The sequence below is a fragment of the Malus domestica genome, chromosome 02, assembly GCF_042453785.1.
Source record: "Malus domestica chromosome 02, GDT2T_hap1".
Classification (NCBI taxonomy): Eukaryota; Viridiplantae; Streptophyta; class Magnoliopsida; order Rosales; family Rosaceae; genus Malus; species Malus domestica.
In genome coordinates this window covers 33,429,657-33,454,457 of record NC_091662.1, presented here as the reverse complement: position 1 = coordinate 33,454,457, position 24,801 = coordinate 33,429,657, and the positions used below count along the sequence as shown (strand labels likewise).

General features: G+C 38.4%; 4 protein-coding genes and 1 long non-coding RNA gene across 7 annotated transcripts; 4 read left to right on the top strand and 1 right to left on the bottom strand.

Annotated features, from left to right (window-relative positions):
* The first annotated feature begins 1,137 nt into the window (after positions 1–1,137).
* Positions 1,138–12,024, top strand: LOC108170135 (putative disease resistance RPP13-like protein 1). Of its 3 annotated transcripts, none has more exons than XM_070817856.1 (3): positions 1,138–3,978; positions 10,283–10,724; positions 11,236–12,024. In XM_070817856.1, exons 1-2 carry the CDS (start codon positions 2,598–2,600, stop codon positions 10,306–10,308), a joined length of 1,407 nt encoding a protein of 468 aa, XP_070673957.1. In that variant the 5' UTR covers positions 1,138–2,597; the 3' UTR covers positions 10,309–10,724; positions 11,236–12,024. The 3 variants fall into 3 exon arrangements, 2 of the variants coding, with proteins under 2 accessions (XP_070673957.1, XP_070673956.1); XM_070817855.1 differs by having other exon boundaries at positions 11,223–12,024; XR_003769914.2 differs by lacking the exon at positions 1,138–3,978 and adding an exon at positions 8,888–9,920 and having other exon boundaries at positions 11,223–12,024.
* Positions 1,218–2,183, top strand: LOC103450168 (putative disease resistance RPP13-like protein 1). The gene has a single exon (XM_029099149.2). The coding sequence runs from the start codon at positions 1,218–1,220 to the stop codon at positions 2,181–2,183; it is 966 nt and encodes a 321-aa protein (XP_028954982.2).
* A 4,700-nt stretch (positions 12,025–16,724) lies between the features above and the next one.
* LOC103418552 (putative disease resistance RPP13-like protein 1) lies at positions 16,725–22,488 on the top strand. Its single transcript, XM_070817854.1, has 2 exons — positions 16,725–21,540; positions 22,083–22,488. Exon 1 carries the CDS (start codon positions 16,796–16,798, stop codon positions 20,579–20,581), a length of 3,786 nt encoding a protein of 1,261 aa, XP_070673955.1. The 5' UTR covers positions 16,725–16,795; the 3' UTR covers positions 20,582–21,540; positions 22,083–22,488.
* Positions 20,764–21,495, top strand: LOC139191984 (putative disease resistance protein At3g14460). Its single transcript, XM_070813024.1, has one exon. It carries the CDS (start codon positions 20,764–20,766, stop codon positions 21,493–21,495), a length of 732 nt encoding a protein of 243 aa, XP_070669125.1.
* A 255-nt stretch (positions 22,489–22,743) lies between the features above and the next one.
* LOC139190608 (uncharacterized) lies at positions 22,744–24,537 on the bottom strand. Its single transcript, XR_011574926.1, has 3 exons — positions 24,467–24,537; positions 23,638–23,697; positions 22,744–22,873 (listed from the first exon to the last, which is right to left on the bottom strand). It is a non-coding gene; the product is annotated as an uncharacterized lncRNA (long non-coding RNA).
* Positions 24,538–24,801: the final 264 nt, after the last annotated feature.

The window sequence follows — 24,801 nt, the reverse complement described above, 5'->3', positions numbered from 1 at the left end:
CATGTCTAAAATCCAGCGTCTCCCACGTCCAACCAACCTAAAAGGAAGCTTCCAATAATTTACACTAACATTTGCCTACACACTTTGTGTGTATGAACACATTTTATTAGAAAATGAGAAGGAGAGAGGTTTTTGTTTTTGGTTTTTGGTTTTTTTTTATTTTTTTTATTTTTAATTTTAAATATTAGAGATATTTTAATATCACCTGTAGGTGAGTCTTCAATAAAAAACAGTAAAATTTAGACCTGTGAAATTACATTATTGCCCATCATTTTTTGTGTGATAGAAGACTAAGTTGTATTTTCACCATCTTTTGATTGACAAAGATATTTTTATTAATTAATAGAGATAAGTACAACTACCACGTTCACGGCATTACAAAGACAATGTCCAAACACAATTTATAGCCAAAGTCAATGACATTGAGATATATATATATATATATATATATGTATATATATATGTATATATATATATATGTATATATATATATGTATATATATACATATGAAGCCTTTAAGGGAAGGGATCCCTATTTTTCAAAAAAATTGGGGATATCCTCTTGATCGTTAAATTTGGTTTTAATGAAATTCTGTGGCCTATGATTTAATCTTAACCACAGAATTTCATTAAAGCCAGATCTAATGGTCAAGAGAGTGTCTCCATTTTTTTTTTTTGAAAAATAGGGATCCCTTCCCTTAAAGGGCATGTATATATATATATATATATTTTTTAATTTTATTTTATTTTATTTTTGTTATAAATACGCAAATGTTAGAGAGATAACCTTTGTTAGGGACATGAATGAAGCGGATGCAAAATATCATACTGTTTAGTTTTGTAACTGTAACACAAAAGGATTGTAGATGAGAAGAAGAAGGGAGGGATATTGATATTAGTGCTTTCAGTTCCTTTTTTTCCACTGTTGTGTGTGTTGATTACACACGGAGTGCTCTATTTATAAAGCCACATCCGTGACAAACAAAAGAAGGAAATCATTAGTTTCCAAAAAAAAGAAAAAAGAGGGAAATCATTCCTCCTTTTGAAAACACCACACCACCACTATTAATCTACTATTATAAGGTCTTCTCTCCATTTGCCAAAAACGTGTGGGCATTGACCAGAGATATAGTTCATTACCAGAATTTGACAAATTTTTTCCAACTTCAAACAACTGCAAAAGTTACATTTCATTGAAATCCTTTGCAAAAGGAGGAATGGCTGCCGCTCTAATTGGAGAGGCTTTTCTCTCTGCTTCCATCAAGGTGTTGTGTGACAGAATTACTTCAACTGAGTTCATCGACTTTTTTCAGCGCAAGAAACTCGATGAATCACTCCTCATGAAACTGAAGATAACACTGCTTGCTCTTTACGCAGTGCTTAGTGATGCAGAAGAGAAGCAGATTGTGAACCCTGCTGTCAGAAACTGGCTTGATGAACTCAAACATGCTGTTTTTGACGCGGATGATTTACTGGATGAGATCGACACTGAAGCTTTGCGATGCAAGGTGGAAGGTGAAGGTCAAAACGACAAGTTAACTAGTAAGGCGTGGAACTTCTTTTTTACTTCTCGTAATTCTTTTTATCTAAACATGAATGGTAGGATAAAAGAGTTATTTCAAAGATTAAAACAGCTTGCAAAAGAGAAAGATGTCATTGGTCTGAGAGAAGTTCATGGGGTTAAGGTTTCACATAGAACTCCAACAACTTCCTTGGTTGATGATTCTCGTGTATATGGTAGGGATGACAATAAAAAATATTTATCGACAGTGTTATTGTCCGATGATGCCAGCGATAATGATGTATGTGTCCTTGCCATAGTTGGAATGGGCGGGGTTGGTAAGACTGCCCTTGCTCAAATCCTTTACAACGATGATAATGTGAAAGAGCATTTTGCTCTTCGAGCTTGGGCATGTGTTTCTGAAGATTATGATGCTATTAGGGTAACTAAAACCCTTCTCGAGTCAGTTACTTCAAAACCTTGTAATCTGACAGATCTGAATTTGCTTCAACTTGAACTAAAGAAACAAATTAGGGGGAAAAAGTTTTTATTTGTGTTGGATGACCTTTGGAATGAGAAATATGTTGACTGGGATCACTTCCGAATTCCTTTCACTTCAGGGGCAAGGGGCAGTAAGGTCATGGTCACAACACGGAGCACAAATGTAGCGTCTATCATGTGAAATGTTCCTATTCACGAATTGAAACCCTTGTCCAATGAAGATTGCTGGTTTCTACTTGCACAACATGCATTTGGAAATCAAACCCATGGTTCACGCCCAAAGTTGGAAGAAATTGGCAAGCAAATTGCGGTCAAGTGCAATGGTTTGCCTCTAGCTGCAAAAACAATTGGGGGTTTGTTACGTTGCAAGATAGATGCTGAGGAATGGAATAGTGTCTTAAATAGCAATATTTGGGAGCTACCTTATGAGAGAAGTAATATCCTTCCAGCTCTATGGTTGAGTTACCATTATCTCCCAGCTCAATTAAAACAATGCTTTGTTTATTGTTCAATTTTTCCGAAGGGATATAGATTCAAAAGGGAAGAAGTGGTTTTGCTTTGGGTTGCAGAAGGTTTGATTGTGCAAGTTGAGAATATGAAAGTGGAAGAGGTGGCTGAAAAATATTTTGATGAACTGTTATCTCGATCGTTGTTTCAAAAGTCACGGAAAATGAGTTTTAAAATGCATGATCTCATTAGTGGCTTGGCTATGTTCATGGCCAGGGGGTTTTGCTACAGCTTGGAAGGGAATGAATCACATGAAGTTCCTAAAATAGTTCGTCACTTTTCGTATGTGAAAGAAGAGTTTGATGCTGCATCAAGATTTGGGCCATTGTATGGTATGAAGTGTTTGCGGACCTTCCTACCTATGGCTTTAAGATTAGAAATGAAGTTTTATGTGAGTAACAGGATTCTGCAAGATTTGTTGCCTACTCTAACACGTTTGCGGGTGTTATCATTATCAAAATACAAAAATATCACTGAAGTACCTGATTCTATTGGCCACCTCATACACTTGCGCTATATGGACGTCTCCTATACCTCAATTGAAAGGTTACCTGATATAGTCTGCACTCTCTACAATTTGCAGACATTATTGTTATCAAATTGTTCCTCTCTTACAAAATTGCCTGCTGGAATCCCAAAATTGATTAATCTGCACCATCTTAATTTTAAAGGAACAAATATTGGAGAGATGCCATCGGAAATGGGTCGACTAAAAGGTTTGAGGACATTGACTACGTTTATTGTGGGGAAATCTACTGGTTCAAGCATTAAACAGTTGAGGGAGCTTTCACATCTTCGAGGGAAACTTTCTATTTTGAAGCTGCGGAATGTACTAGACCTTGAGGATGCTGTGCGGGCCAATTTGAAGAATAAGAAGGATCTCAAGGAGTTAGAGCTGGCATGGGGTGATGAGGACACCAATGATTCCGAAAAGGAGAGACATGTACTTGACAAGCTCCAGCCTTCCGTGAATTTGGAGAAACTGGCCATCAGCTTTTATGGTGGAATCAGCTTTCCGGATTGGTTGGGAAACTCTAATTCCTTATCTAACATTCAATTCATGCGTCTCAGTGATTGTAGTCATTGTTTATCCTTGCCAAGTTTCGGGCAGCTACCCACTCTTAAAGTACTCTACATCGAAAGGATGAAATCTGTTATGACAGTTGGCATTGAGTTCTATGGTGGAAATGGAACTCCTGTAATAAAGCCATTTCAATCTTTGGAGAAGCTAGCGTTTAAGAAGATGCCAGAGTGGGAGGAATGGCAACCAAGTTCAAGTGGAGGCCAACAACCAGACTTTCCTCGTCTTCAGGAGTTGATTTTAGACAACTGTCCGAAGCTGAGAGGCTTGCCTTATCATCTTCCTTGCTTGAAAAAACTTTCCGCGTCTGAGTGCGGGGTTCTACAAGGGGGAACGGCTACTTTCACAATCGATTGCTTAAAGCAATTGAGGATAAATGAATGCCCAGGTGTGTTAACTTTACTAGACACAAAATCCCTGTCCTTGCTTCAATATCTTAATATTCAAAATGTAGTTGGTGTAAAGTGCTTGCCCAAGAAAATGGTGCACAGCCGAAATTTCCTTCACCATTTGGGTCTCTATAACTGTCCATCCTTGGAGTCGTTCCCTAAAGATAGTCTACCAACTACATTGACAACTCTTATTGTAGCAAATTGTAAGAGATTAGAATTCCCACCACATGAGATGATGTCCCAATTGTTGAAGATTAGATATCCGAAGAAACTTAAGATTCTAGAGAGAAATTAGAGAGAGAGAATATCTAGAGAGAGATTGGATTTATTGAATAATGGTTTTCTCATTACATCAGTTACAAAGTACACAGTGTATATATATACACATAAAATACATAATAATGCTGACTAAGCATTTTATACAACTAATTCTATCAAGCCAAAACTTAACAGTTAAGCTAGGTATCTGAGAGTATTATTCTAGTGTATTGTGTATATGATTAATAGCTGGTCCTTCACTATCTTTAACACACCCCCTCAAGCTGAAGGGAGGAGAACAAACTGAAAGCTTGTGACTGAGAGTAGCAAATCTGTCTGCAGGTAAGGACTTGGTAAAGATATCAGCAATCTGAAAAAGACTAGCAACATGATGAATACTGATGTGACCTTGAAGAACCTTCTCACGGATGTAATGATAATCAATCTCGACATGTTTGGTTCGGGCATGAAAAACTGGGTTCTTGGCTAATGCAATTGCACTCAGATTATCACAACAAATCACAGGTGGTTGTAGAAGAGGAAAAGAAATATCCTTCAAGATCTTGCACACCCAGGTGAGCTCAGAAGCAGTATGGGCTAAAGACCGATACTCTGCTTCAGTAGAAGAGCGTGCCACAGTGGTCTGTTTCTTGGCACTCCAAGAGATCAAATTGGGACCTAAGAAAACACAGTAGCCACTAGTAGAGCGGCGGTCGACCGGACAACCGGCCCAATCAGCATCAGACCAAGCAGTGAGGCACTGTTTCCCTGGTTTGAACCATAAGCCGGAGTCAATGGTACCCTTTAGATACCGTAAAATCCGCTTGACAGCTTGTAGATGGATAGTTCTAGGAGTATGCATATGTTGGCAAACCTGATTTACTGCAAAAGCCAGATCAGGACGTGTCCAAGTCAAGTACTGAAGTGCACCAACAGTTGACCGATAAGTTGTAGGATCGGGAAGAATAGAGCCAGAACTATCTAACTTGGCTGAACTCACTGGAGTAGAGCAGGGCTTGACACCAAGCATGTCGGTTTTCTTTAGTAAATCCAAGGCATATTTGGATTGATTAAGAAAGAGACCGGTAGGGGATCTGTGAACCTCAATGCCAAGGAAGTAATGAATATCACCCAAATCTTTGACAGGAAACAAAGATTGGAGTTGAGAAATGATGGACTGACAGACCATGGAGGAGCTCCCAGTGATGATTATATCATCCACATAGACTAGGATAAAGGTAATAGTAGAATCTCGCTTGATAAAAAGACTAGTATCAGAGGAAGAAGAGATAAAACCCAATGAAAGAATAGCACTGTAAAAGGCTTCATACCAGGCCCTGGGCGCCTGTTTGAGGCCATAAAGCGATCGCTTCAGTTTACAAACGTGATGAGGTTGAGAGTGATCAATAAACCCAGGAGGTTGCACCATGTAGACATCCTCTTTGAGATAGCCATGGAGAAAGGCATTACTCACATCTAACTGATGAATAAACCAATGATATGTGACTGCAATAGACAGGAGAATACGAATAGTAGTCGGTTTAGCTACTGGGCTAAACGTCTCGGAGAAATCAAGACCTTCCTGTTGATGAAATCCCTTGGCGACAAGCCGAGCTTTGTACCTTTCTATAGAACCATCAGCCTTGTGTTTAAGTTTAAATACCCATTTGCAGCCAACCAAATTATATTGAGGATTGGGGGGTACTAGGTCCCAAGTACCTGTGGACTGTAAAGCCTGATACTCATCCTGCATTGCTGCCAACCAGTGGGAGTTTTTAGAAGCTTGGAGATAAGTAGTGGGTGTAGAAGGAATAACCGTGAGAGAGTCAACAGTAGAAGGAAGAGAATGCTTGGTGGCAGTGAACACTTTAGGTTTGTGTATGCCAACCTTGGCCCGTGTGATCATGGGATGATTGTTAACAGGGAGAGAAACTAAAGGAGGAGTAGCTGTAGGGTGAGTAGGGGATGCTAAAGGTGGAGAAAGTGCAGTAGTAGGTGAAAGTGAAGTAGGAAATGAAGGTGGTAGGACAAGGGCAGGAGATAAGGTGGAGGCATGGGGTAGATGTGATGAAGAAGAGACCGGTATGGTAAAGGAAATGGGAGAGTCTGAAGGTGTAGTAGTGGAGATGGGGGAAAGAGTAGGAGAAAACGTACTTTGCTTGAAAGGAAAGCAAGCTTCATCGAAGACAACATGTCTTGAAATGTATAGCTTGTTAGTAACCGGATCAAAACATCTGTACCCACTGTGATGCAGACTATACCCCAGAAATACACAGAGTTTACTCTTGGTGTCCAGTTTATGAGAACTATAGGGTTGTAACCAAGGATAACAGGCACAACCGAAAGTCTTCAGAACATGATATTTAGGTGGTGCTTTGAACATTAACTCCCAGGGACAAGAGGAAAACTGAGATGGCAGTCTATTGATGAGATACACTGCGGTTTGAAATGCTTCAACCCAAAACTTAGAGGGCAAACCACTGTGAGATAACAAAGTCCTACCCATTTCCACAACATGGCGATGTTTCCGCTCAGCGCACCCATTCTGCTCGGGAGTGTGAGGACAGCTCAATTGATGGACTATACCGTGAGCATTAAGAAAACCTTGTAAAATAGAGCTGAGAAACTCACCCCCTGAATCAGATCGCAGGCACTGAATCTTACAATCAAACCAATTCTGAACTTTTAAAACAAAAGTTTGAAGAACATAACACACATCAGATTTGAAGTACAACGGATATAACCAACTATATTTGGTGAAATCATCAACAAGAATGAGATAGTATTTATATCCAGTACATGAAGGAGTGGGAGAAGGACCCCATACATCAGCATGAATGATATGAAATGGCCTAGTGGATGTACAAGGCAAAACAGAAAATGGGAGTCTAGAGGCCTTCCCCAATTGACAATCAGAACAAAAGGATTGTTTATGTACTGAACCAACAATAGGGAGATTACTGTGCTTGACAACCTTATTTAACACTATAGAAGAAGGATGTCCAAGTCTTCTGTGCCATATATGGATGTCTGCTTTAGCTATCATGAGAGCATGAGGGGAAATAGCAATGCCAGATACGCCATTAGATGCATTCCAATAGAAGGGATAAAGACCTCCTTCACTGGGGCCCTGGAAAAGCGTCCTCCCAGTTCTTAGATCCTTGACATAGAATCCAAAAGGATCAAATGTCAAAGAACACCAATTGTCATGAACAAAATGATAAACTGAGAGCAAATTATGAGAAGCTTTAGGAACTAAAAGAACATTATTCAGTTTAAACGCAGCATTGGCAGTTCGAAGAAGGGCAGATCCAGTGTGAGAAATGTAGAGACCTTTACCATCACCGACGAACAGTTGTTCAGTACCAGTGTATGGAATTGCTGAGTTGAGAGATGCCGGATCAGGAGTGACATGATGTGAAGCACCACTATCAGTGAGCCAATAGCTTGGGGAAGAGGAACCAGTCATAGCAGACATGCCAACAGGAGTGTTGGTGAAGGACTTAGAGTGCTGAGACGCAAATTGTGAAAGTTGACCACAAGAAATAGCAAGATGACCAAGTTGATTACATAGTTGACATGGATTAGGACGACCAGAGAAAAATGATGATGATCGATTCTGATTTGGAGCAGGGCCAAGTACACCACCAGAATTGCTAGGAGCGCCAAAAGTACCATTCCGATTAGCTCCAAAATAACGATTCGGATTAGGTCCAAAATTACCATTTAGATTAGCCCCAAAATGACGATTCTGATTGGATCGATTTCGATATTGAGACTTTCCTCGAGAATTTCCGCGAAAGGAATTAGAGACAGATGGATGTGGCTGTGCTGTATAGGCATGAAAAGGAGCGGAGGAGGAAGATGATCGAGTCTTGCGTTTTTGAAGAGAAATTTCTTTACTGAGAAGAAGGCCGTGAAGTTCATCAGCATTGACATCTTCAGAACGCGTCTCAATTGAATCAATAAACGATTCATACTCATCAGGCAGACCAGAAAGAATATACGCAACAAGATCCTTCTCAGATATCGGCTCACCAGCCGCGGCCAGTTTGTCAGAGATGTCTTTGATGGAGTTGAGATAGTCGGTCAATGAAGAATCACCTTTCTGAATAGTCTGAATCTTGGAGCGAAGACTGTGGACATGAGTGCACGAAGCACCAGCAAATCGACGCTCAAGAGACTGCCAAAGAGACCGCGAATCTTCCATCCCAATCGTCAGTGGAAGAAGATCCTCAGCAAGTGTAGAATTGATCCAAATTGTCAAAATCTGATCGCGTTCACACCAAGCTTCATAATCGGGGTTGAGAATCCGAGAACCAGAGGAGTCACGAACAAATTCGAGTGGACAAGGATCTTCGCCATTAATGAGCCCTAGCAGCTTGAAGCGTTTCAGAACAGGAAGAAACAGACTGCGCCAGGTAATGTAATTCTGACGATTGAGCTTAGTTGGAACCATGCCAGCAACATTCTGAACAGTAATAGATGCAATCGGAGTGAGGAGAGAAGGAGCCGGGGCAGAAGAAGTTGCAGGAGAAGGAGAATCAGAAGGATTCGTGGTGGTCGCCATGGAAATAGCAGACAAGATGCAGAAAAGAAAAAGATAAGATCTGTTTGGGAGGTAAGAAAATGCGAGAAAATTCACGGAAGCAAGGATCGAAGTCGTGAGACGAAGGCGATTGATACCATGTTGAAGATTAGAGATCCGAAGAAACTTAAGATTCTAGAGAGAAATTAGAGAGAGAGAATATCTAGAGAGAGATTGGATTTATTGAATAATGGTTTTCTCATTACATCAGTTACAAAGTACACAGTGTATATATATACACATAAAATACATAATAATGCTGACTAAGCATTTTATACAACTAATTCTATCAAGCCAAAACTTAACAGTTAAGCTAGGTATCTGAGAGTATTATTCTAGTGTATTGTGTATATGATTAATAGCTGGTCCTTCACTATCTTTAACACCAATTGACATCTCTTGATTATTTGCGGATAGAGAATAGTTGTGATTCACTGAAGTCCTTCCCGTTGGGCATTCTTCCAAATCTTTCTCATCTTGTAATCCACACCTGTGAGAATCTGGAATCTCTTTCCATTGAAGGAGTAGATGAAAATCTCAGCCATCTCAACAAATTGCAGATCCGGAGCTGTCAAAATTTGCTCTCTTTTCCCCGCAGTGGATTGCCTACTCCCAACTTGACTGACTTGAGAGTCTTGCAATGCAAGAATTTGGAGTCAATGCCTAAAAAAATTCACACACTGATTGCCCTTCGCCAATTGGAGTTATCCGATCTTCCAAAGCTCGTGTCATTTGCACGAGAAGGTTTGCCTCCCAACCTACAGCTCTTCACAGTCTCCACATCTTTGGACTATCAAGTCTGAAAGTTGTTAATGGGAGGGGACTTCAACACCTCACTTCTCTTCGACGGCTAAAAATAAATCAGTCTCCAAGTCTTGAGTTCCTGCCAGAAGAGGGTTTCCCAGCATCACTTTCTTGCCTAAGCATTCACAGATGTTCTTCCCTCACAAAAAGGTGTCAGAATAAGACTGGAGAAGATTGGGCCAAGATATCTCTCATTCCTTTAATAAAGATAGATGACGAAGTGCATATCATATGATCTCTACTTCACATAAAGTTTTAGCTTTTATTTCACTCTCGAATCCACATCAGGTACGTACATGCCACGACTTTAGTTTCGTTAAATTGCTTGTTCTTGAACTTAAATCAAGTATTACTTTATTCCTTATTTGCCGGGGGTTTTGTAAAAGCTGTCATGGCATCTATCTTCTGATATTTCTCTTTAAGCCTGTTGTAGTTTTAACACAAGAAATCAAATAATATCCAGGCTTTAGTCTCGGGAGGTTTCTTTAATTGTTCCCTTTCGGCCTAACTTTGTGCAGTCCGAAACTTGTTAATTAGTTTAAATTATTGTAAAAACATGCAGCCATTAAGTACCGTAGATGATATTCAAATCTGTTTGCTTGTGTTCCAAGATAATATGTAGAGTCTAATCCCTTCATCTTCACATGCAGCGGCATCATGTAGAGCAGAGATGTGAAAAGAAAACACTTCCAGTTGACATTTACAGTGAATAAATATGAAGGGAAACATGCTCTTTGCAATTTGATGTGAAATCCAAGTTTAAGGAAAAGCATCAAGGTCTTTGCCTCTAACTTCGGAAGGACTCTGAATGCATTAAGCAATTGGGAGACAGTAACCCCGTTGAAGATTCAAACATTAAAGAAACTGATAGGAAACTGGACTGCGAAGTGCAATGGTTTGCCTTTAATTGCACGAGCACTAGGGGGTCTCTTACGGGGCACAATTTCTGGCTTTGAGGAATGGCATCACATATTAAATAGCAATACTTGGGAGCTACCCTCAATTGCTCGCATACTCCCAATTTGTTTACTACAACAATTAAGGCAGAAGCGCAGAGAATCACATTAAGTACGCCACTCTGCTAGGACAGAGGTAATCCAACTTCATTTGTTAACCAATATTTTGTTTTGCTGCATATACTATACTTTTCGTTCTTCCAATTTGAACCGTGTTCCACTTCTTTCGCTACAGTTTCTATTTAGCAATCATATCATACCTATATAGTTGATTAATGATCATAATTTTGTCCGAAATCCCATCTCCGTCAAATTTATTGATGAAAATACCATTTAGGCATTGATCAAGTGAAACTACATGTTAGTGATTTTGCTTACGGACTTCAGAATTTTCTTCGAGTTTATTACTTTTGGTGGCAATGTTTCTGTCAAACTATGCGGAGAAAATGTGATTTCGGACACAATTGCAATCCCTATCAATTGCATGGTATGACTGAGAAAACTGAAACTGGAGAGATTAAAGTGGACTCAATTTAAATTTGAGTGACAAAAATACAGTTTCGCATTTTCATTTGCACAGTTCTTGCTAGATCTCTCAAGTTTTAGATGAATTCATGACTAATTTCTTATGTAGGGATACTCAGCAGAGTGGCTCTTTCTAGTCAGTAGCCTTCGCATGGAATTTTGTCAGCCGCTTGTGTTCAGGTTTCTCCTCAAGTAGGCATCGGTATGCGTTGTTCGATGTGCTCTTGGCTATTGCAGCTCTACTCGCATATGGGAGCTGATTTACAAACGTAGGTAAAACTGTTGCGTAGAGGAAGAGGGGGTGTTACATGCTTTTTGGTTCCGTCATTGAAATTTATGGGTTAGTCGGAGCCTTCGCTCAATGTGTTTGCTCGATAATTCAATACGTATACTACATTCGGCGTGCTGATACTACTATCAAACTGTCCTTTACCAGGAAATGAGACAGGAAGCAAAAGAAATCCTGGTTTATTTTTTATTTTTTTACCGAATATGGGCAAGAAAAGAGGTCAGGGGAAAGCCCAGAGGAGGATAATTGTTTGCCAAACTGAAGTTTGGGTCATGTTTTGCAGAAAGACACAATCTTTGAGAGACCCAAAGGAGGGGAAGAGACAGAGATCGAAATCATGGGTTGCTTTCTTGCATGTTTTGGTTCTTCCAAAAACAAAAAAAACGCAGGAGTAATAGGATGTACTCTGTGAGTATGTTCTTGCATCTTTGAGAGACCCAGAGGAGGGAAAGATAGAGATCGAAATCATGGGAAGGAATACGATATCCTCCTTTCTGTTTTATCATTTTTTAGATTTATTTAAAAAGTAAAAATGATATTAAATTCCACCTGTGTAAAAATAATGACCCATCGCGTTTCTCAGAACAACACGTTTCTTTAATAAAAGTAGAGTCCAACAATATATATAGATTTCATCTCTATTAAAAAGATGATACAAATATTTAGTTATTTTTTAAAAGGAGGTGGAATGAATACACTGAATAGGACATGAAACTTTTTAAATGACCATTCTACCCTCCCTTCTCTCCCTCCTAAGATCAAATCCAATTTTCTCGACTCAGTCTATTATGCATTTGTAGCCTTCGAATCTCCAATACCCAATTATTTGGACAAGATGGGATTGATTTCAATGATGAGTTTAATTTGAATTGGAATGATCGATGGATGTAAAGAGATGGGGGCAAGAGAGAAGAGGGAGTTGGTTTAATTCTAAGATGTGTTTTATAGTAGTGGAAATGTAAATTCCTTACGTCAATAAGATTATAATTCCAATATGGTAATATATAGTAGAATCACTTTCTCTTGAGTGTATAAATACTCAAACAAAACGTTGCACTAGGTCTTTGATTCTCAAAGTCTTACTTTGTCTAGGACACGGCCACGCCACTAGCAATTCATTACTAGGCCAAGACTCACAATCTCCTTTCTAAGTTGTCAACCTACATGGCCTAGTCCCTGGATTTCAGGCCAAACAACTCTACTGACTTATGAGTCTGGATAGGGGTATGACCCCATGGCTCTCCTAAGGGGTATTTATCAAATATAGCAAAAAATTAGTCCTTCGTTTTAAAAATATCAGTTTTTATAAAAACTTTTAAATATATTCAAAATCTTACTTAAATAAGCATAAATATCCTCAAATTTGATAACAAGATGAATTAAAGATTTTTTAACTAAATTGGTCATGAGATTGACATAACTCCTCAATTTGGTCCATAATCAAAATTATTCTGTTAGTGTGATGATCGTCGCGTGGGTCCCAAATATTGTTTTCTTCTGTTTTTTAAGATTTAAAACCAAAAATAATAATTTAAAAATAAAAACTTCATCATCTTAATCTAAGTGATGAAGACTAGATATCATCGCTTCCTTCCAATCAAAATCTTCAAATTCTACCACCACCGCCGCCTCAAGCTATCCAACTTCACGTTTCCTTCTACCCTCCACCACCATAATCTCATCCCCTTCGACCCCTTCATCGCCGACATTGAGCGCCGTCGCGATTACCGCAAATTGGGAGCAGCATAATTTTAATCATGCCTTCAACCCTTCTCTTCTTCCCACGACCCAAGTCTCTGCTCCATCGCCAATTCATGAACACATAAACTTTTTCCGAATCACATCAATTCTCTATAATCTTAGAAATAACACTAAATTTATCTCAGGGGTGTGGAAATTTAGATCGAAAGGTTGAGGATTTGGATTGCTAGAGAATGATGGTTTAGGTAGGTTAGGGTTTTTGATTTGGGGATGTCTGTTGGATTTACCCACCAAATGAAGAAGGTGACGACTTCTTCTTTTTTAATTTTTAATTTTTAATTTTATAAGTTTTATTTTTCTTACTATTATCTTTTTAGTTTTAAATATAAAGAATAGGTTTTAAAGTTCATTCACATGTCGCACTAACAGAGCATTGAAATATTTTTTATAGAATGACTAAAATGATTCAGAATAGACAAATTTAGGGACTACTACTATCGATTTTCATTGTTAAGGATCAGACTAAGGAGTTATACCAATCTCACGAACAATTTTGGCTAAAAAGTCTTTAATTTATTTGATTATTAAATTGAAGGTATTTTTGTCTATTTAAATAGAATTTTGGATGTATTTGAGAGGTTGTGTAAAAATTAACATTTTTAAAATTAAAAGTTAATTTTTGGTTATGTTTGATAAATTCTCTCTCCCAGGTGCAGTTATTAATTAGATCAAGAGGAGGTTTGATAATGGATGTTTGTTCAGGTATGGATTTATTTAGTTTTCAATTATTTTTATTGAATTAAGCTAATTTTTTACTGTTTGTATTATTTAGTAATATCCTTTTTCTCTCTTTTATTTTTACCTCTTATTTTGAACAGTAGTTACAATTGACTCTGATAGAATATGTTTTCAAAATTGACTTCTTGGGAAGATGTAATCTGGAGCATTTTTTCTCATGACCATAAACTATGGTGTATGCTTACCATACACCTAATAATCTATCATGTGTCCTTTTACCTAACCTTGATTAATTTTTTTTCAAAATTGAAAAAGTAACATTTAATGTGAAAGTTAACTAGAGTTATGTGAAATGCTACGTAATAAATGATTAGATTTATGATGAACATACACCATAGTTTATGATGACGAGCAAAAATGCTTCCTTTCATCTTCTTTCTCTTCTACTTTGGTCAAATGTGCAGATAGCCTGCTGGTATAACAACATCTATATTTGGTGTTTTTAGTCTTCTGGAATGTTAAGATAGTTTAATCATTATGTATTTTTGAGTTTGAATTGGTGCAGTGGTTGTATTCAGCACTTTATGGTTGTAAGCTAGTCGATATGTAATTTTCAATTTCTATCCCTGCGTTGTTTTTCCCTGTTTCTTTAGTAAAGGGACTATGTAATTTAATGGCAGTCCAAGTTTATTTTTTTTGGCAAATAATGGCGGTCCAAGTTTATCAAGCTTGCAAATGTAGTTTTCAATTTCAATCCCTGTGTTGTTTTCCCCTGTGTCTTTAGTAAAGAGAGTATGTAATTTAATGGCAGTACAAGTTTATTATTTTACACTTTTGGTTTATTCAGTTTTTTAAATTTTAAATTAGATTGTAAATACACAAATTACTCTGTCCCATTGTTTTTAGAGTTTTGAATGAGATCTTGGTTTCATCTACTTGGTAAAAAGAACTAACGAAAAGTTCAAAAATTTTTTAGTTTTAATGACAAATGAAAAATAAAGGTGTAATGAATAGTACCAAAAAAAGGTAAAAATGAACAGTACTAAGAGTGTTTCGTTAAAACTCCCTAATTAGTATCGTAATTTTTTCTTTGGGAAACTTTGATTCCAGTCCACTAATTCGTATCCGTACCCATATAATGATCCATAATATAAATGGGCTTGAAAAAGAAATAATTGGGCTTAAAAGAACATTAGTAAGATTGGGTTTAAAAGAAAATTGAAGAAATGAGATTCGTCCAGTCCAGAGCTTGCTTTGTGGTGACGTAAAAGGTGACCATGAAAGCAGTGAGACCCAAAAATGGTCCCAACCCAACAAATAAAATCAAGAGGTTGTGAGGTGGGAGATGTTTCTGTTTGGAATATGCTATTTCCGTGGTCTCGTGTCATTGTGAATATTCATAGCATAGTATATACGACTAGTATTTCCCCGTTATATCCGTATCCGTATGTCTTTGCCTCTTATATTTTCTTACCTTATTTTTGCCATTATCCTAGGTGATATGCTTGGTCACGAAGAACTCCAAAGAGACTATTCTTCTTTCTTAAGATCTTTATTATCGCTAGTTATAAATTCCTTGACTTTTTATACGAAAACAGGTCCAATGGATTTTTAATTTTTTTTCTCAAATTTGAATATTATGAAATCTAAATAGATTTTTTATTTAAAAAAAAATGTCTACGGGTAAATTATAGTAAAAAAAAAAAAGAAAATATTTTACATTAGAAAAGGGTAAATTTCACATAAAAAAATTGATACATTTTACATAACAAAGTAGTACATTTTTTTTATGAAAAATGGGTACATTATAAATAAATTATCGACAAAAATTAAAAATTAAAAATAATTATGAGTACAAATAAAAGTTTTAAAATATGGGCACTAAAAGAAATTAAATATACGGGTACAAAAACTCGAAAGAAAATTAGCACAAATTTAAAACATTGGTTGCAAGCAAGTGGCCATTTACCACAATGGTAAAAAAATGTTGAGTCTTTGCATGATGGTGTGGATTTGAACCTCATTAGTGGCTAATTTAACACCTAATTTAATAAAATCAATCGTTTGACAAAGAAAAAAAAAGGTTGCAAATTGAAAATAGGTACAAATTAAAAATAAAAGTGTATGACACAAATTTTATCCATAAATATAAATATGCCAAAACACTGAATGGATATATTTATTTCGGTTGATCGATGAAATGAAAAGTTAGTTTTACAGTTTTCAACAAGAATATATTATACGTACAAATGAATGCTTTCACTACTAATATCGAGATTTTTTATGATAAAATTAACCCTGGTTTATTAAATTGTGAAAGTAATTAAGTTGAGACGATAACTTCACAAACACTCAATTTTATCTTTCACACATCAAAATTGATGTTTTGCTCAAAAAGACGCTCCTAATTAGAGTTTACGTCGTCGATACCCCTGAAAAGCATGAAAAAGAACAAAAATTGTTTTGATGTATTCTAAAATTGCAAGAATAAAACTTGCACAAATTCGACCAAAAAACAAAAAAAAAACTTGCACAAATAATTACGTCTTGGTTAAGCTCCTCTTTATATTCGGAAATTTCCATATCCAAGTGATTAAACCTGCGGTTCTTAATCTCAGAAATAATGGGTTTCTGGGTCAATTTTCTTGTTTTTCATTGTATTACATTGGCTCCGGAAGGAGCTCTTTATATTACAAACTATACAACTAATATCTAATACCATTAACCACATGTTCCCACCTCACTTGACAACATTTAATGTGAGGAGTAATTAACATTGACAATTGCCATGTCCATGTTGACAGACAGCAGCTTCTTTTGTTGACAATTAAAGTGTGTGGACCACTGCATTATTGATCAAAACAAGATCTAGTAGTTCCTTACTTCAATTTCTGTGATTCAAGAATTTCAAATCACTAGTTTCCAGGAAAGAAAAAGAGAAAGAAGAGAGAAAAATGGATGCAGAGGCCTTTCTCTCTGCTTCAATCCAGAGGCTCCGCAACAAGCTTGCTTCTACCGAGTTCATGGACTTGTTCCGTGGCCTAAAACTTGATCATTCACTCCTGGGGGAACTGCAGCTGTCTTTTTTGACCCTTGATGCAGTGCTTGATGATGCAGAGGAGAAGCAGATTGGGAACTATACTGTGAGAGCGTGGCTTAGAGAGCTCAGACATGCAGTCTTCGATGCAGAGGACCTAGTGGATGAGATTGATGCTGAAGGTTTGCGTCGCAAGGTGGAAGCTGAATACCAAACTAAGAAAACCCATGTGTGGAATTTTCTTTCTGATTCTCTTAGTCCTTCTTATCGAGGAGTGAATGGTAGGATTCAAAAGACTTATGAGAGATTAGATTTCCTTGCAAAACAGAAAGATGTTCTCAGTTTGAAAGAACGTGCTGTTAGAGGGAGTGTTTCGTCACAGAGTCCAACAACGCCCTTTGTTGTCGAGGATATTTTTGGTAGGGATGAAGACAAAGAGGAGTTGAAAACACTGTTGCTATCTGATGATGCAAGTAGCGGTGATATATCTGTAATCCCCATAGTTGGGATGGGCGGTGTCGGCAAGACAACCCTTGCTGAGCTTCTTTACAATGATGAAAAAATAAAAGAGTATTTTGATGTCAAAGCTTGGGCCTGTGTTTCTGAAGATTTTGATGCTGTTAGGGTAACTAAAAACCTTCTCGGGTCAATTACTTCAGAACCTCGCGAGATTTTAGATATGAGCTTGCTTCAAGTTGAACTTAGCGAACAAGTGAGGGGGAAAAAGTTTCTATTTGTGTTGGATGACCTTTGGAATGAGAACTCTAATGATTGGGATCTTGTACGGGCTCCTTTTACTTTTGGGGCGAGGGGAAGTAAGGTCATAGTGACAACAAGGTACGCAAATGTTGCATCCATTGTGCATACTGTTTCTATTCACTACATGAAACCTTGGTCAGATAAAGATTGTTGGTTGTTACTTGCAAAACATGCATTTAGAAATGAAAATTCTCGTGTGCATCCAGACTTGGAAGAAATTGGTAAGCAAATTGCAAGCAAGTGCAATGGTCTTCCTTTAGCTGCAAAAGCACTTGGGGGTCTCTTAGGTTGTAAAGTAGGTTACAAGGAATGGAGTCACATATTGAACAACAATCTTTGGATGAGATCCTATAATTTTGATTTGGAGCAGAAGACATTTGAGATAATAGATCACCTTGCAAAACAGAAAGATGTCCTTGGTTTGAAAGAAAGTGTTGTTAGAGGGAATATTTCACTACGAACTCCAACAGCTCGCTCTGCTGAGGATATTTATGGCAGGGATGAAGACAAAGAGAAGTTGAAAACACTGTTGCTAACTGATGATGCAAGTAGCGGTGATATATCTGTAATCCCCATAGTTGGGATGGACGGTGTTGGCAAGACAACCCTTGCTCAGCTCCTTTACAATGACAACAGAGTGAAAGAGTATTTTGATGTTAGAGCTTGGGTACGTGTTTCCCAAGATTTTGATCCTGTTAGGGTAACAAAAACCCTTTTTGAGTCAATTGCTTCAAAACCTGTTGGAAATTTAGATATGATATTGCTTCAAGAAGAATTTAGGGAACAAGTAAGGGGGAAAAAGTTTCTATTTGTGTTGGATGACCTTCAGAATGGCAACTATAATGATTGGAATTTTCTCCAAGCTCCTTTCACTTATGGGGCAAGGGGAAGTAGGGTCATTGTGACAACAAGGAGCACAATTGTGGCGTCCCTCGTGCACACCGTATCTATTTACCACTTACCACAACTGTCAAAAGAATGTTGTTGGTTGTTACTTGCAAAACATGCATTTGGAAATGAAAACCCCAGTTCATATCCAGAATTGGAAGGAATAGGTAAGCAACTTGCACTTAAGTGCTTCGGTATGCCTTTAGCTGCAAGAACACTAGGTGGCCTCTTGCAATGCAGTACAGAAGTTAACGAATGGAACCGCATATTAAATAGCTTGCAGCTAATCCACGACGATAATCTCGTGGCTCTTAGATTGAGCTACCATTATCTCCCAACTCATTTAAAGCAGTGCTTTGCTTATTGTTCAATCTTTCCACGCGATTACGAGTTCAAAAAGGAAGATGTGGCTTTACTTTGGATGGCAGAAGGTTTAATTCCTCAATCTGGAGATGGGAAAAGAATGGAAGAGGTGGCTATGCAATATTTTGATGAGCTATTATCCCGATGCCTGTTTCAAAGGTCAGGAATTAAGTCGTCAGTTTTCAGAATGCACTATCTCATTAATGATTTGGCTCTGTTCGTGTCAAAAGAAATTTGCTACAGATTAGAAGCGGAGGAATCAAAGGAAGTTCCTGAACGAGTTCGTCATATTTCTTATATTAAAGAAGAATTTGATATTGCCCCGAAATTTGAGTCATTAAACAGAGCTAAGTGTTTGCGGACCTTCCTACCTTTGGAGTCATATAGGCATCGGCAAAATTTTATCAGTGAAAGGATTCCACAAGATTTGTTGCCAGCAATAAGAAGTTTGCGGGTGTTATCATTGTCAGGTTATAAAAATGTCACTAAGTTGCCGAAGTCAATTGGTAATCTCATAAGTTTGCGTTATATCAATCTCTCCCACACTGGAATCAGAAGGCTACCTGATAGAATATGCACTCTCTACAATCTGCAGACTTTACTGTTATCACACTGTTCCTCTCTCATTGAATTGCCTGCAGATATGCAAAAGTTGATTAATCTGCGACATGTTGATATTAGTGGAACTAACATAAAGGACATGCCATTGCGGATGGGTAGATTAAAAAGTCTGAGAAAATTGACCACTTTCGTTGTGGGTAAATCTACTGGGTCAAGCATCAGAGAATTGGGGGAGCTTCCATATATTGAGGGAAAACTTTCTATTTTGAAGCTACAAGATGGTGTCGATGCTGAGGATGCTTTGCAGGCCAATTTGAAGGATAAGAAAGGTCTCAAGGAGTTAACATTGGGGTGGAGAGATGGTGCCCGAATTTGTAAGGAGTACCACAATGACAGAGATGTACTTGACAAGCTCCAGCCGCCCATAAATTTGGAAAAACTAACCATCAAATTCTATGTTAGAAACCGCTTCCCCAGTTGGTTGGGAGACTCGTCATTCTCTCATGTACAATTCATGCGTCTTAGTCAATGTAGTTGTCTGTCCTTGCCATCGCTTGGGCAGCTGCCAGCTCTCAGAGGGCTCTTTATAGGGGGGATGAATTTTCTTGCAACAGTAGGTCCTCAGTTCTATGGCGACGGATCTTCTCTAATTCAACCATTCCAGAGTCTGGAGAAGTTGATCTTTATGGAGATGCCGGAGTGGGAGGACTGGCTACCAAGTGGAGGACAGAGTTCAGTCTTTCCTCATCTCAAGGAGCTGGTTTTAAAAAAGTGTCCCAAGCTGAGAGGAAACTTGCCTAATCATCTTCCTTCCTTGAGAAAACTATGTGTGTCCGGCTGTGGGGTTTTACATGAAAGGGCCACCACTACCTTTAATGTGGAGTTGCAACAATCTTTTGAAGAATTAACTCTAGATGGGTGCCCATTTCTGTTATCATTACTGGGTAAAGAGTTCCTGACCTCACTTCAGAAACTTGAGATTGGAAATATTGTCAATTTAGAGGGTTTGCTCAATAACATGGTGCACGATATAAACAAGAATACTCATCCGAGCCGCAGGAACATGTACATACGGACTAAAGCACCAACTGCGCTTATTCTGCCTCTATCAGCAATCATCTTCAAAAGTTGAGTATTTGGAATTGTCCATTCTTGACGTTGTTTCCTAGTGATAGGCTACCCACAACATTGACAACACTTCATTTACAAGAGTGTCCATCCCTGTTGTCGTTCCCGAGAGATGGTCTACCCAGTATGTTGAAATTACTTGAAATAACAAATTGCAGGAAATTAGAATTTCTAACCCATAAGAAGATGATACCGAAATTTGCCTACCTTGAAACTCTAAATATATCTTGTAGCTGTGATTCACTAACGTCCTTCCCGTTGGGCCTTTTTCCCCAACTGAAGAATCTTTCAATCTGGAGCTGTGTGAATCTTGAATCTCTTTCCTTTGAAGCAGTTGAAGGAGAAATCAGCCATCTCAAATCCCTTTCAGTCTTCGGATGCAAAAATTTGAAGTCATTGCCCAAACAACTTCACGCCTTCAATGACCTTCGGGAATTGAGAATATCCGCTCTTCCAAACCTTGAGTCAGTTGCAGAAGAGGGTTTGCCTCTCAATTTAGAAGTCTTTGAAGTCTGTTATTGTGATAAACTCAAGCCTTCAGCAAAGTGGAGATTGGAAGAAAGCTTTCTTCGACAGTTTTCAATTGGTGGGAGGGGAAGCGAGGATCTCTTCCGGACGTTGCTGAAGGAAAAGCTGCTCCCTACTACTCTTGAAAATCTCTACATCTATGGACTACCTAGTCTTAAATCTTTTGACGGGAAGGGACTTCAGCACCTTACTTCTCTAAAGAGGCTACAAATTCATTGTTGTGATAATCTTGAATTCCTTCCAGAAGAGGGGCTGCCAATATCTCTTTCTTTTCTAAGCATTGAACGGTGTCCTTCCCTGAAGAAAAGGTATCAGAATAAAAGAGGGGACGACTGGTCCAAGATAGCTGGCATTCCTTGCATAAAGATTGATGAGAAAGTGATCATATGAGCTTCTGGAGTATGTTTTGGTTCTCATTCTGCAAATCAAAGTCAGGTATGTAACCTCACTTATTTAATTTTGTTGTTCAAGTGCCTATTCTTGAGCTACCTATGGAAATTTATAGGTTATGTAATCCAATACTTGTATTAGATAATTTCGGTGTATGATGAAATAAAGCCTACTAAATGACCTTTAATGCATCGATTTGTTAGTTGGACATACATGTTTCATATTCATGAAGCGTAACATTATTAGCTAAGCAACCTTTGACTCTCTGCTGGCTAAAACAAGACTCATATAGCTGAAAATCGAACTTCAGACTTCCTTGTCATTATTATTTATTACTCAGTTGAATCAACTATGGTTTCTTCAGTTTGAATTGGCATTATTGAGTCTTTTGTAGATTATGCAATATGTATCTGCAGAAATTTCACCTTGACTATTTAGACCTTAGTCACCTTACCAATATTATTATCAGTCATATTAACACTGCAATTTCAACTACTCTATCCCTTCATACATCTTTCCCTCCATTTTTCACTAAGATTCGTGACAATCTCCTGGGACTTATTTATGTGCGGGATTTATTTGTGCAGAGAACCGTGAAACTATGCAAAGATAGGTCTATCCAAGGGCAGTTGTTGTTGACAGAGTGGTCCTTGAATGGTGCTCAGGCATGAATATGATTATCCGGCCTGCATGGGAAGAGTTAACCCGGTCCCTCGATGTTATTTTTCCTCATACTGCTGTTCTTTGAATGCGGCGGCGTGCTTTCTCATCATTCTTCAATGTCACGTAGCCACTGTCATTTTCTGGTTGGTGTTGGTGTAGAATGTTTTTCTGCAAACCTAACAGTTGAAGATTGCACCTCGCCACCTCGGCAAGTTTAATTTACATGTTGTTTTCCTTTTTCATCATTATTTAAATCGCTCTGTTGAGCGTGTGAATCCCACAGTAGGAATTAAAAGCTTGCATAATATTAGAGCAGGCTATTTTTGTGTTTGGCTTGAGTGATGCCACGCGTGAAGAGGCAATTGGCTTTTGGTTGACGCTCACATTTTAGTAACACATATATTTGTATTGACACGCCCCGACCCTGATATTCCCCGAATACCAGGATAGACACGTGCTGGCCGACACCCGAGGGTGACGAAAGCCATTAATTGATACAAAAGCTAAGAATAAGAAATAAATAAGGGTTATGAAATTTAAAATACCATGAATTAATAATTTAGGAACGTGCTCAGAGCATACAACTAAACCTAATCACTAAAAAGAATTAAGATAAAATTTAATGAATAAAGGAGTGGGTCCTACATCGAGAGGATCCGAAGATACTGTTGCGGAAATGTCTTGACGCCGGGATTAGGTGCCTTGATTCTAAGTCCTGAATGGGGGCGCAAAACAAAGGTGAGTGGACCAAGTTTATATATACAATAATAATAAAACAGTTATCAAGATACTAACCCCCAAAGTTTATATAAATGAAAACTACTAGCATAATAAGTGATGGATTTAATAAAAATCCTAGCATGCCAAAGTATCTCAAAAAGCCATATCGTGGAAAACATCATATAAATCATCGCATAAAACATCTCGTAGATCGTCTCGTAAACGCGGTGTGCTGCTAGTAAGATCACCGAATAAATATAACTCCCGGCCCAATGCCTGCACCTAAGTCTCTGCGCCCGTAGCTGGAGATAACTACCACCCGGCCCAATGCCTCTTCATGTCCCTCAGCCCGTAGCTAGGGATTATTTCTCCCGGCCTAAATGCCAACACCAGATCCTTGCCCCAGGCGGCATAGTGTCTACTAGGTACGCACAAAATGTTACGCCTCTCGTAAATACCACTTCATAGCGTAGGTTACCGATCATCGTCTACACTATAAAGAGGGGTTCAAAATCATGTTCTAGCATCCTATCGTCATTTATCAGATAGTCTACCAGTTCATGGTTTTAATAGAAAATACGATATATTAAAATATAGCTCAATATAGGCTAATAAATAATTCCTCACCAAAACACGAGACGATAATCAATATATTAAATCATCATGCTTCACATAAATCAAATCATAAATTCGTAGGCATGCTAATCATTTATGCAATTAAATTATCAAATCATGTAATTTTAGAAGGGGTCCACTCACAGTACTTAGTTGCCAAAAGCTGCGCCACTAGCGAAGATGGAAACGTCACAATAATTGCCCCTAAGCACATTAAATGGTACAATTAATAAAACTATATAATAGCAATTGAATTTGGGAAAACGGACATTGGAAACGGATTCAGAACGTCGAATTACCCTAAGAAGGGTCCCGGACGAAAACCCGAAAAGTCAACTTTAAAGTCAACGTTGACCGGGGGTCAACGGTCAAATTAGGTCAAACGGGTTTTAGGCTTGAAATCCGGATTAGGGTTTAGGTTTAAATAAAATAGGGGATTTGGGATTTGATGGGTTTAGGGTTTTAAAGGATTTTAAGAACCTAGGGTTTTGGGTTAAAATGGTTTTAAGGTGAGAATTGGGGATTGGGCTTTAGCCCAAACACACACATACTACAAATACACACACACACACACGGCATGCATGTGCATGCATAAACACATACACATACACACCTAACACACACACCCACGGGCACAAAATCACAAGGCCTTAAGGCCTTAATAAAAATAAATAAAGAAAAACAGGGCTTTAAGCCCTTTCATTTAAATCCGGCCCAAGGCCCTTAGGTTTTAAAAACACATAACTAAAAATAAAAAGGATGTGGGCTGGGGTACTGGGTTGGTCCAAAACGGGCTAAGGCCCGTTGGGTTTTCTAAAGGGCCTGAGAGGCCTGGTTTTGCCGAAGAAGAAGGCCGGAGATTCGGCCGGAAAACCACCCAACTTTAAACGGCCATAACTTTGTCAATACTTAAGGAAATCAAGCGAGACAAAAACGAAAGTTGTAGCCCTGGAAGAGACGAAGAGAATGATACCTCACACGACGTCTAAATCGCCGTTTTTTGGCCGGAAAATTCCTCGAAAGCCGTTGGACTCGCCGGAAACTGGGTAAGATTCAAATGAGTATAACTTCTTCAATATTCAATGACATTGAGTGAAACAAAAAGGAAAGTTGTAGTATGCGACGAGACGAAGAGATTGATACCTTATATGCCTGCCAAATCGCCGTGGTTTGGCCGGAAATGGCCTCGAAAGGGGCGGTGCTCGCCGGAGCTTACTCCGTGCCGTCGAACTCGCAGGGTAGGGTCCGGGGTTCGTTGCGAGCCTCTCTTCGATGGTGACTCTTTAGCATTTTGGTTGGTTGTCGTAA